This window comes from Epinephelus lanceolatus, chromosome 2 (genome assembly GCF_041903045.1).
Source record: "Epinephelus lanceolatus isolate andai-2023 chromosome 2, ASM4190304v1, whole genome shotgun sequence".
NCBI lineage: Eukaryota > Metazoa > Chordata > Actinopteri > Perciformes > Serranidae > Epinephelus > Epinephelus lanceolatus.
In genome coordinates, this window is record NC_135735.1 from 26,308,069 (window position 1) to 26,320,693 (window position 12,625).

General features: G+C 41.2%; 1 protein-coding gene across 2 annotated transcripts in view; it reads right to left on the bottom strand.

Moving 5' to 3' along the window:
- Positions 1–2,015: 2,015 nt before the first annotated feature.
- cgnl1 (cingulin-like 1) overlaps positions 2,016–12,625 on the bottom strand; it is a 31,364-nt gene continuing 20,754 nt past the window's right edge. The window contains exons 9-19 of one of the 2 annotated variants that reach the window (XM_033625314.2): positions 11,942–12,148; positions 11,729–11,833; positions 11,486–11,638; positions 11,171–11,341; positions 8,397–8,558; positions 8,100–8,189; positions 4,670–4,753; positions 4,320–4,444; positions 3,812–3,920; positions 3,531–3,694; positions 2,016–3,409 (exon numbers count right to left, since the gene is read on the bottom strand). In XM_033625314.2, coding sequence (XP_033481205.2) covers positions 3,256–3,409; positions 3,531–3,694; positions 3,812–3,920; positions 4,320–4,444; positions 4,670–4,753; positions 8,100–8,189; positions 8,397–8,558; positions 11,171–11,341; positions 11,486–11,638; positions 11,729–11,833; positions 11,942–12,148 — 1,524 coding nt within the window. In that variant the 3' untranslated portion in view covers positions 2,016–3,255. The remainder of the gene's footprint in view (positions 3,410–3,530; positions 3,695–3,811; positions 3,921–4,319; positions 4,445–4,669; positions 4,754–8,099; positions 8,190–8,396; positions 8,559–11,170; positions 11,342–11,485; positions 11,639–11,728; positions 11,834–11,941; positions 12,149–12,625) is intronic. The other variant, XM_033625322.2, reaches the window with a different exon arrangement.

The following is a 12,625-nucleotide window of genomic DNA, read 5'->3' on the forward strand; positions in this document are numbered from 1 at the left end:
TTGACACAGCTGCCTCAACCCCACAGAGATTTCATCTGAGGATGAATGAAGTCAGTGTACAACCATCACTGGGCTGATCAAATCATCTCAGTTAGTATGTCACACTTTCACACCACTAGATTTGAAAGAAAAATATTGTACTTTGTACTCCACTACATGTTTTCTGTTTGAGTTACTTTGTAGATTTCACATTTTGTATCATACAAACACTGCAAAAATCTATCAAGTAATTTGTGCTGTATATTAAAAAATCTATCAAGTAATTTGTGCTGTATATTAAGATTAAGATTTCATTTCAATATCATACGGACATCTGAAATTGCTCTGTGTACTAGGACATCAACTGTTTTACATAAATACAATACAAAACATCATGTAACCAAGCAACAAAAACCATACTACTACAAACACTACAAATCACATCAGGCATTACAGTGCAATAAATTAAACATTTCTATTACATTTAGTGATGGCCCAGGTACACTGAGGCTACTTAGAAGCCATACTCTGATTTAATAGGTTTACAGACTGAGGAACAAAAGAGATGCTGAACATGTTCAGTTGAGTCTGTGGGACTCTAAATGGCAAAAGCTCATTTTCTTCAAAAAAGTGTGAGAAGGATTAGGCTAGACATAAAACTATTGAGTCCTGAAAGTTTTATTTGGGCAGATTTTAACTTCTTATAATGAGAGAAAAACAGTATGATCATCTTGTAGTTCAATTCAGCTCCCCGTGGATCAGATAACATTAAAATGCTGCATCATGTTAATACACAGGGAATAAAGGTTCACTAACATGTTATATATTAAAGCACTCTGTAAGGGGCCGTACTGTATAATGAGCACTTTTACTGTTGATACTTTGCTTACATTTTGCTGATAATACTTTTACTAGTAGTAAAAAATAGTTAGTACAAGATAATATGAAGGGCATTTACTTGTCATGGCGTATTGTCACGCTTGGGTTTTGATGCTTTTACTTCTGTAAAGGATCTAAATACGTCTTCCAACTACTAGCCAAAACTAATTATAACTTACTGTATTTGTCTTTCATTTTATAGGAAAAGATGTATGAATATTTAATATGTTGCTGGGTTTTATCACCCCTCCCTGGCCATTTTATCAGTGTTTTAATTTTATTTTGTTCCCCAGTGTTTTTATGATCCCTCTGTTGTTAGTATTTTATTGTAATGTTGTTTTATTGTTGATTTTGGTTTTTATCTACTATTTTTTTGAAGCATTTTGAAACCTTGTTATCACAAGTGCTATATAAACAAAGTTCAGCAGCACTGAGATCCAGATCGGTCTTGGTCAACTGACCGGTCTCAATCACTTATTGAAGGTCCTGGTCTAGTCTTGGTCTCAGACAAAGAGAGCTTTACAGTACACTTAATTTCAAGACCGGTGAGGACCACATCTGTGGGGATATCACTAAACTGCCTGAGTAAAAAAGGAGTGCTAAATTAAGATGGTTAAGTTGATTTCAGCTCCTGGGAAATTCCCAAACACAAATCATATCTACAATACCTTTATTTTATCAAAATGTTTTTCATGTTGCACTCACATAGATACATACACACATTCAGTGCAACAGTAAAACAGATGCATGAAGAGTAATCTTTATTTGCTTTCTGTGGGTGCTTTTATGGGAATGTGGATCCTGAGGATCAATTTAAGGGGTGCCTATAGTGTGTGATGCAGCGTGGGACTCACACTGATTTGGTCTTGACTCAGTCTCAACTCCTCAAAGTTCTGATCGTGTCTCTGTCCTGAGGCACTCTGATCTTGGTCATTACTTGGTCTTAGTTTAGATGGTCTTGACTACAATACCTACAAGTAATCAATAAATAAATAAACATACATTTTTAACTAGGTATTTTAACTTTTTGTGGAAAAACCTTATGAGATGCAAATTATTATTCAAAGCAAGTATTTTTATACATCTTAAAACATGTCTACAACTGATCTGTAAATGTTAAAATCATGAATTGTTCAACAAAGAAAAAAAAACGTGAGTAACTGGAAGTAACTTTATTTTAGTCTCAGCAGGATTTATGATCATACAAATGTGTACAGAGAGGTAGTGGCAGCAATTTGTCTCAATCCACTCCCCCTCCACAGGCGTCAGACGAGGACATATTCAGCGTAGAGCCAACAGAGAGTGCAAATCATCACAGTGTAGCAAAACATCGAATGTCAGTTTTGCTCATCAGAAGAAATTCCCTCATTCAGTTCAAAGAAAATTGGAGGAAACACGTACGAGGCTTTCAACACACAAGTATGACGTTAAACAAAAAGACGTAGGCTGTGTTCAGTATCCACACTGCCCCATTCATGAGAGAAATCCCCAGAGATGAAGTTAAATCAAAGTGTTTCCAGTAAAAAGAGATGTAATGGTTGTGATATGTGTGACTTAGTCCAGTGCTGACTACAGAAATTTAATTTAGGTTTTGTCTTGATTGCATGAAGCAGCCCTTTCCAGTTGATGTAAAAACAATACTGTGTTGTCTCTAATATTTGGAGTAACCTGTGTAATAAAATTACAACAAATGCCTGTTAATATTTTCATGATCTATTTTTTGTATAAAAACTGTATAAAAATGGATGTGTACAAAGTCCCTCATTTACTGGTCCCTAAAACCCTCACTGAGCCAGGATTTTGTGTATTCAACCATGAATAAATAAAAAAAAACATCCTGGCACTCCTCACTTCATATACTTGGATTTGATCTTCATTCATTAAAAAAGGTAAATATATTTTATTTGACAAAATGATATACAAATTAATATTCAGATACTGTATGAAAATTTAACATATTTGATAGGCATAAAAAAGTGAGGGTTAATAACCTCATATTGTTCACAAAAGGCAGTACTGGTTGCGTTGTTTTACAGTGCATTAAAGAGTGTGTTTTCAAGTTTACTAACGCTAAGATAATCACGTGTAATCCATTTGTTAATAAAGTAAAATCCACTCAGAATAGAACGGACAAATTTACATAAGACTTAAAGTGGGAATATAAAAATTAAACAGTATGTACATTTAATTTCTACAGGACGCTCTAATACAAAGACTGTTCTGATTTCATCCATCAGAGCTGCTCAAATAATACTGAGTGAATTACATCGAGATCGTGCCCAGGATTCACCGCACAGATGTTTTGGTGTAATATCTACAGTTTTGGCACAGATCTCCAGCTGTTTGTTCCAGCAGTGATGCATTTAAAGCAGCTTCATCCTCCACCTCAGGGTTCGTTCACAAAGTGAAGGTGGACAAGATGTTGTCCTGACTTGAGGAGCGCTTGTATCCCAGAGACGAGCTGAAGTACGTCTCCCCGTCGGTGCTGATGTCGTCGTCGTCGTCGTCGTCATCCAGCGTGTTGAGCAGTGGAGCCGAGTTGCCCTTACGCCTGGATGAGACAGAATAATATCAGAACAGGGACAGCAAGAATGTCTGTGTTTCCTTACTTTAGTGTGTTCCAGATAAGAAACTTGCAAATGGACAGTTGTGTATTGTTTTTAGCCGTTTACCTGATCTCACTCCGCAGAGTTTTGAGCTGGCTCTGCAGCTGCTCGTTGGCCTCCACCTGCTCATCCAGATCCCTCTGCAGCTTCTTCTTGCCGTGTTCCAGCCGGTCGATCTCTTCTTCAGCCTCGTCCATCTGCCGCTTCAAGGCTTTTAGACGCAGGTTTAACTACAAGAAGAGCCAACATGCATGGCGTTAAAAGGGTTCAACAAATAGTTTCACTATATGGCTATTAATGTAATTTAAGGTCTCCAGTGTATTGAGTCTAATGAGAGTATTACGTACTTGGTCCTTTTGATCTTGCAATGAGTTATGTTCTTCTTCACCTTGCATCATCATCTCTTTTACCTTCCTCTCTAGCCTGCGGTTCGCCAGCTGCAGGTTGGCGCGCTCCCTGAAACACATGCAATGAGAGGCATCATCATACTGTACATGTAGTAAGTCCAGCACATTGTTCTGACTTACTACATCTTTGAATTCAAAGAACTGAGAGCTGATCAGATTCTATCAGGTTTGACTGCACCATAGTTGGATTTAAAAATCACTACTAAGTACCACTTCAGTTTAAATCAATATTCTGGTCGTGATCTTTATAGGCTACTTTATAGACGTTGTAACTTACATTTATTAGTGTTCCAGTATAAACTCTAACTTTCACCTGGAGCCTAGAGGTCACTGTGGTACCAACCTAATGAACCTTTACAGTCAACTTTCCCCTCTAATCCTTTGCTCCTCCATCACCTTCACCACAGCACAACTCATCTCTATTCCCAGTCGGGAGCCTTCATCTCACCTTTCCTCTACCTCCAGCCTCTCCTCCAGCTCCTGTATGCGACCCTCCAGCTGGGCTACCAGGCCCTCTTTGTTGGACTTGTGGGAACCCTCTAAATGAGCCACTCTGCTCTTCAGGTCTTTGGACTACAGAGGTCACAGAGAGAAAGAGGTAGTGAGGTACAGATCTGGGCGAATGTTTGTTCAAATCTTAATATCATTGTTTCAAACATATAATTGGAAATTGAGAATGGGTACTATCAAATGAAAATGATGAAAAGACACATGGATGAAATGAGTTGGTGCTTTTGTTGTGAGACTGTAGAGTAACACTGTGTGTAGTTGTTTTCCTCCAGACAGGAGAGTGTGTACCTGTCTCTCCAGAGCCATCTTGTCACACTCCAGGTCCTGTCTGCTAGCCCTCTCCTGCAGGAGTTCATTCCTCATCTGCTCCACCTGTCAAGCCGAGCCCAGACACTGTCATCGCTACGGTCCCACACAGTCTGATGACAATTATTATCAGACACTGCCTGAGTCTCACTCACAACAGAAACCACTGCAGCGCTGAGTGACTCAAAACGCTAAACAATAGAGGAGTTAATGCTGAAAGGGCCTCAGTTAATTGGGGAGCTCGATTTTCTTGTTTGGCTGCATTCCACTTTTTGTTGAAATCTTCCTGTCAACTCTCAGTGACATGGGGTTGTAGTAAAAAAAAAAAAAAAATTAATGACAGTAGTTTCTGTAAGGAAAATATAGCTGTAGGCGTTGAGACTACAGGTAGAAGGTATATGTTTTTAAACCTAGCAACAATTTTGTGTAAGGTGTGTGGGATTATACAAGATTGAAAGAATCGCTCATTATTTTGGTTAATACAGTTATTCAGTTTCATGAGAGAGCTGAGATCAATATTGAGAAAAAAAAGGAAACTAAATTCTGTGACTATAATAAGATTTTTTTTTGTTATCAGGTTAGCTGTTTCCACCTGTTTCCAGTCTTTATGTTAAGCTAAGCTAACTGGCTACTGGCCCTTATATTTAAAAGATAGATATCAGAGTGGTATAGATCTTTAACAATGGGGAATCAAGAACCAGTTCCACATTGTCCGATTCACTGGTATTGTATTCCTCTGAGCTTTCTGATTTCTTTCATCAATGCCAGCACATATTTATTAACAGTTGCACATTGCAACACAGTAATGTCAAACTCACGGGTCTACGCTGCTGGATGTTACAATTGAAAGGAGTGATGACAGAGACGGGAACGCTCCAAGAAGAAAGATGAAAACAGCTGATTGTTATGTCTGCACTGTAAAATGATAATTGAGTGTTCAGGCTCAAAGATAACAAAACAGTTGTGGTGAAAACCTGCGTAGCCCTACTTTTTTTTCCACACAGAAAATATATCAGGAATCAATAAGGGAATCGATAAAGAATCAGGGGCCAGTTGCACAAAGCCCCCTAAGTTTGCTCCTTAAGTAAGACACTTAAGGCTTTCATGAAAAAAACTCCTGAAAAGTGACTGAAAAGATCCTATTGCTTGAAACCACAGAGCAATTATTAATTGTAAACGGGCTAGAAGAGCACAGCCTTGAAGAAATTAAGTGATCCAACCCCAGACGGTCACAATCATAAACTGACTTCTGGTAAAATTTAAAGTGCAAGATCAGTTACTTATCATTTAGCATTTCTCATTTACTTCCATAAACTCAACCATGTAGCAGTTAAGACAGAGTCAAAGGCACTTCATGTTTTTGCCCTTACGTTGGTTACTATGGTTCTTTGTGCAACGGTTTAACAGATTTTATGCAATTCCTTAAGTATAAAACCAAGATAGGGAGAAATACTTAAATCACAGTAAACATTTTAGGGAAACCTGAAGGAGAAGACTTAAGGTGCTTTGTGCAACTGGCTCCAGACTAATGAGCAGAATTGATAATGGCATTAGTATCAATAAAATCAATTCCCATCCCTGTGGATCTTCTCATCTAACTCTCCGCAAGAGAGTGAATACTGTATACTGTAAGCGTATTTCCCAAATGTCGAACTACTCCTTTAAAACTAATCTGGTGTCATCGTATATCCACTCACTGAACACAAAATGAACTCAGAGAGGCCTTACTGCATGAACATGACTGCTCAGTGATAGTCTGCTTCAAAAGAAAGGAGGATGAAAAGTAATCGATAGAGCGGTGATGGTTTTTTCTTTGTGAAGAGAGCTTAGAATTGGTGATATTTTATGCCAATTAGTGGGTGACAGTGGGCTGCTCTGATGAACGATGGCCCCTATAACTGGTGCACCCAGCACAGTGCTTGAGGGAGCTGAATCAGCAGACTGGAACATACAGCGAAACTAATCTGCTTTGTGAAAGACGGCAGGAGAGGAGAGGGGAGATTACTCTCATTTAGACAGGAGAGGAGCACCTGGTGCCAGGAGAGACGCAGGTGTTCTTCCTGCTGCCTCTGCTGCAACCCCACCACCCCTCCATCCCATAGCCATACATCGCCCCTCTCCTCCTCACAGACATTAGAGCACACACACCAGCACATACCCGCATGCGTGTGTGTGTGTGTGTGTCTCGGTGTGCGCTGACAAACACACACCACCAGCACTCAACCTACTCCACTCTGACTGCACAAAGCTTGAGTGTTGTCTTGACAACCGACCTCAGCCTCATGCTGAACTATTGCCACTTTGTCACAACGCCACTCTTTTCTCCCTGCCAAGAATTTTTTAGAAGGGAAACCATTTAAGGAGATTTTAAATACTCTACTCAACCACACTAAGCCTCTCTTGATGTCGCCACGCACATTAATTCAAAATTTTGGTCACAACCTTTGTGTCAGTTCCAGACTGAGAGGAACCTGTAGCCAGGCCCGTCTCTGGATCTCAGTTTTACATTTAATGTTAAAGAGATGCAAAGGTCCCGTAAATCTCCGACCACAAGACACACACCTTTACATAAAATCAGCAGGGTTGCAATAAAGCAGTTTTATTTCAAAAACTCCAGAACCAACATCCTCCCTGTGATTAGTAAGCACTCTCCCACGAACAAACAGCAATCCTAAAAGCACACGTACTTTATCTAAATCTTACTTCACGGTGCCTCCGTCAGCAGCTTTATCAGGGAGGAAGGAAAACTGGAGCATTTGCTAGCGAGGGTATAAAAACTGACTTCAAGCACAAGAACTGGATTTGTTCCTCGAGATGAAGTTACTGAGCGTAATTTCCAAGTGAACTCCGCAACCTGCAAACTTGAGACATTTGGCAGCTCGCATATTTTGGCTCGAGCGGCGCATTAAGAGGGGTCTTTTGTGACTGATGCATGAAAATTGGATAGACGCTCTTAGAGCACGCTGGCAGGCCGCCAACCTGAATGATTATGCAAGATCATCTTACAAAGCAATAACCCGTCCACTTTATCCAGACCAGGAATAAACTGGGCATGTAGTGTGGATATTTAATGTTAAGACACACACATCTGAGAGTGTGAACATGCACTGAAGCATCATCAGCCTACATATAAATCACGTAACCTGACTCTTTCAGGACTATATTTGAGACCCGAAATATTTTTGTGGAGATCACTTTTGTTTCAGTCAGAGATTAGTGATTGTGGTCATGATGTTAGAGGTGGAAGACAAAGCAACAGGAGATCTGGATATCATTTACAGGTTGAGATGGAACAGAGACACGTCTGTGGGAACTAAAGTGAACATGGACACAGGTCACCTACACAGGTGAGCACTGATAATGAGAAAGTGTTGAGTGTGTGTGTGTGTGTGTGTGTGTGTGTGTGTGGTACCTGTACTCTTCCTCGGTCTATCCTGTCCATCAGCTGGTCTCCACTCTGACGCTCCTCCTCCAGGTCTAACTCCAGCTGAGCGATTCTGTCCTGCACAATGAAGCGGTTACATCCATACAGTCAGTGAGTGTTGCTATCTGAATCTGTTACGTATCAAAAATTATTGATAACTGATGTTTACTGAGGTGTATGAGTAGCCGTACTTATCATCATAAGGCCTTTTGCAATGATTTGACGTCATCATGTCTACTATTAATAAATCCTTTATTAGCAGCTTTATCTGACATCATCATTTACCTCCATGAGTTTGACGTGTCGAGCTTTGTCATCTTTAGCGTTGGCCTTTGTCTCAGCTTCCTCCTCCAGTTCATGAACCTTGTCATTTAGCGTCTTCTCCCTGAGCAGGGCCTCGTCTCGCTCCCTCTGACACTGCCGCAAGTCCTCCTCACGTAGTGACAACTAAAACGACATGCAACAAATGACGACTGTTGGTCGACTAGGAAAATTCAATTCAATCCATTTATGGTGAACTGTGGGAATGGAAATGAGGCTTGTGCACCCTGCTCCACAATAATCTAAGATTTAGAAAACAAAATCAGGTTTATGTGTGAAAGAATGCATATGCACATTTCAGTGAAACTTGTCTTTAATCAGTGTCTAATTAAATGACCCTCAGTGCAGTAATAAATACTTCTGGAAAGACCATCTCCCTGTTCAGTAAGTCATATTACTTCTCATCTTAAGTAGCTTAAGTATCTTAAGTATCACAGCTGAAGCAATGACCAACAATTTAGCTGCTGCTTAAGGAAAATTATTATATGGTTCCCCTGAGTGACTAATGAATCCAGTGCAGCTAGAGCTTCCCCCCGTGTTCATTCAGCAGCAGTGCCCCCCACAGCTGGAAAATTGCCCCCATTGCTTAATGCTAAGACAATGAAAATACATCAACTGCCCTTACGTCTCACCAGGAACAAATATTTGGCCATTAGTGCAGAATTATTCCATATTTCATCATGTAAATACTTAAGACCTAATTCAAGCCGTCGAGCTAAAGCTGAGCACACAAAGACTTAATAATAAGTGTAATGGGATAATGGTGCATCCTCTCTCAGGGCCTGAAGAGCAATAAGGAGGTTAGGAGGTGAATAAATTACTGTATACTTGGATTAATAGGGCAGATCTAGGGAGTGAAACCTGCTATGACTTATTGCTGCTTTTACGCCGCCTTCCTGGACAGATCGCTCTTGAAAATAGAGATTGTTAAAGAAAAAGCATGAGTGTAGCCTACATTTGTAATTTTAGTGATAGTCTGCCAAGTTCACATGGGTGGAGATGGATGAGGCGTTTGAGAGCAGCTGGAAAAGTGGACTCACTAGGCCCAGTCGAGAGCAATCAGTTTCTCAGGAGAGGTGGAGGAGGAGGATGTGAATCCTGCCGCTGCAGCTTTCAAAACAATGATATCACAACACTGACATCCTCCTCTTCCTGTGCACCAGCTGGACATAGATACATCAGCATGAATGTAGACAGGAAAAAAAGGATGCTGACCATGTCCTTACATACACACTTTGCCCACAAGCACATGTACAGCTGAAAGCCCATATCAGGAACATCCAGATCAGTAAATCAGTAAAAATGAGCGGCAGCATGTTATGCATGTCAAATAAAGGCTGAAAGTAATGACTACAGTTTCCAGAGAGGGAAACGTCACTGCTCTTCTTTTCTCTTTGCTTGGGAGCCTCTTGAGCTTAAAAGGGCAGAGCCTGCCAAAGCCTCTATTAAAAGGTACCCAGTGGAGTTTTCATTATAAACAGACACGGTTTTGTTTACAGGGTTAGAGTTAGGCTACATTGTGTGTATCCTAAAGGCCTAACAAACACGCTGAATGCATTTCCTACTTCAGAAAACATTTTCAAACCCCTTTTTAATGTTTTAAAATCTGCAGTGTTTACAGTCAACGTCCTTTACAGGCACGTTGTCTCATTTTGGGGCACATGACCTCAAACAACTGTGCAACCAGCAGTGCTTCATTACATTACTGTTGACTGCAGATTAATGCAACATTACATTACTTCAAAGCACAACTAGTGGTCAAGAACTCTTTTGTTTTTGGTTCGTACTTTTCTTTTTACAGGACCACAACTAAGTGGCAGGTTTATATTTGGTGTGCACCTCTGGAAAACAGCAATATGTTCTTGCGACAAATCAGTCAAAATTAACTGACATACAATGGGCCAATCAATTATATCTCATTCACAGACCCTATAATTTACTTGGTCCCGGAACATTGGAGATGGTTACTAACCCAGAGGCAGTCATCTATTGTACACTGTTATCTGCATTACTCCTTCATTGCTATGGTCCTTTCCTCCCTAAACTACATTATATATCTGTCCCGAAGCATTTCTGCTTTCATAAACTATGAAACCATTTCTGTGCGGTCACTCTAAGTACAGTCTTAACTGCCCTGCCCTGTTAAATCAATGTTTGATAAATACATAAAACCACATAAGCCACTCTCTTCTTAAAGATAAATTATTCACATTCATCTGTTCCCACTTTCAACAAAAACATTCCTCACATACCAAAGTGCTGACGAGGATAAATTGCTCAAATGCAAACAATGCAGAGTGGTCACAAGTTGTTAAGTTTCACCGTTATGGTGCTGTGGCCACACATCAGAGGAGTTTTCCACATTTCCCTTTTAATTCTGACTCTTGAGAGTAAACATTAATTTTAATAAAGAGCAGAGATTTTCTACGGCTTTACTCGGCTCAACTACTTCACTTTAATGCTATGTTTTGGGTTTAGGAGGGCAGCAGGGAGTAGAAATACCTAAGTGATGACATCACGCTCTGAGAGGAGAGGATGATGTTGGCGGGAGGGGTCAAACTGGTTGAGTGAGAACAATGGCTCATCATCTGCTGTCCTGCATGGGAGTGCTGGATCAGGCTGACTAATAATGGCCTTGAACTGACCACTCGCACCACGGAAGCGGTGTCAGCGTTCAAATCTGTAACTCCCCTCTGACAGCATGTTACCCTAGATGAGTCTGACGTAGCCCACTGTACCTCGTCTTGTAGGGTTTGGGTAGCCAGTAGGCACTGCTCCAGCTCCTGTCCTCGCTCCTTCAGAAGCCTCTGCAGATCTGTCAGCTCCCGACGGTTGTTCTCTTTGTAAATATTAATCTGCTCTTGGAGCTCCAGAGTGGACGACTGGGATGCCTCCACGATATCATTCATCTACAGGCACAGTGAGGTGAAGTACAGGGAGAGAGGCAGAAAGAAATGAGAGAAAAAAAAAACATTAAATCCATCAATCTGAATCCTGTCAAATCCCTTAATTTTATAAAACAAAAGAATGGATTGTTCACTACAGACACTCACCTCCTTCTGTAGTTTCTCCACTGTGCGGTCCAGCAGCTTCCTCTCATCCTCCATGTCGTTCTTCATGCGCTTGAACTGGTCCTTCTGAATCTTCTCCTCTTGTAACCTCTCCTCTAGGTCCTTGTGTTCAGTGCTCAGTTTGGAAAAGTTCCTCTACAGAAGGACACAACATTAAAGATATCAAACCGTCCTTGTGACAGACATGTCTCCACATACTGTGTAGCTCAGTGATATCGATCTCACCTGCACGTCCTCTAACCGAATGGTCAACGCTCGATTGGCACGCGACATCTCCTCTTCTTGCTCCTTAATTTCAGCCAAAGATTCCTCCAACTGCTTTTTCTCTCTCTGTTAAGGAGACATTGTGGCATATAAGACTTTCATATAACAAAATATGATACAAAATATAACTAGCAGTAACAGCAGTTCTGTGACTGACTCATCTTGACCTCTCACCTCCAGTCGGCCGGCTCTGTCCCCCTGCCTGCTCTCCTGTAGCTTGGCCTCATCAATGATGCGGTTGAGTTTGGCCACCTCATTTTCCAGCTCCTGTGCCCGCCTGCGCAGCCGCTCGGTCTCTAGGGTCAGCCGTCCTGCTTGGCCCTCGGCTGCACCCTTGGCTGCCTCCACTTCAGCCTTCTCACGGACCACTGCTGCGCTGCTCTGTAGATCAGAACAAGACACGAGGCCTCAGCACAAAGGAAGCAGGAGTCTGTGACACTCGGCGGAAAGTGGAACAACGACGCATGATGGAACATTTGAGACTCTCCCAAATGCCTCATGCAACAAAAAGCTATTTGAAGTGCTCAGTTTCTTGCTGAACATTTGTTGCTGTGGAGACACAGAATAACAGTGTCCTCCTGTGATTCTCTCACACCTCACAATAAAGCACAAATGAAGGCAACTAAATCTAAGCTTTCATCAGCCTCTGATGATTGAGGGCCACATAAAATCAGCAGCCTAACAAGGCAGATCTGTCAGTCTCCTGTGTCACTAGATTTAAAGTTTTCCACCTGACATACTGCTGTCAGACAGCTTTTTAGACAAGTCTTAAGTCCAGTGCCAGCAGTGGCAGGGACAGAGTTAATGGGGAGTCCTGTGAGCTCTCTCCATGCCCAAATTTCTGAATGAAGAGTGTGC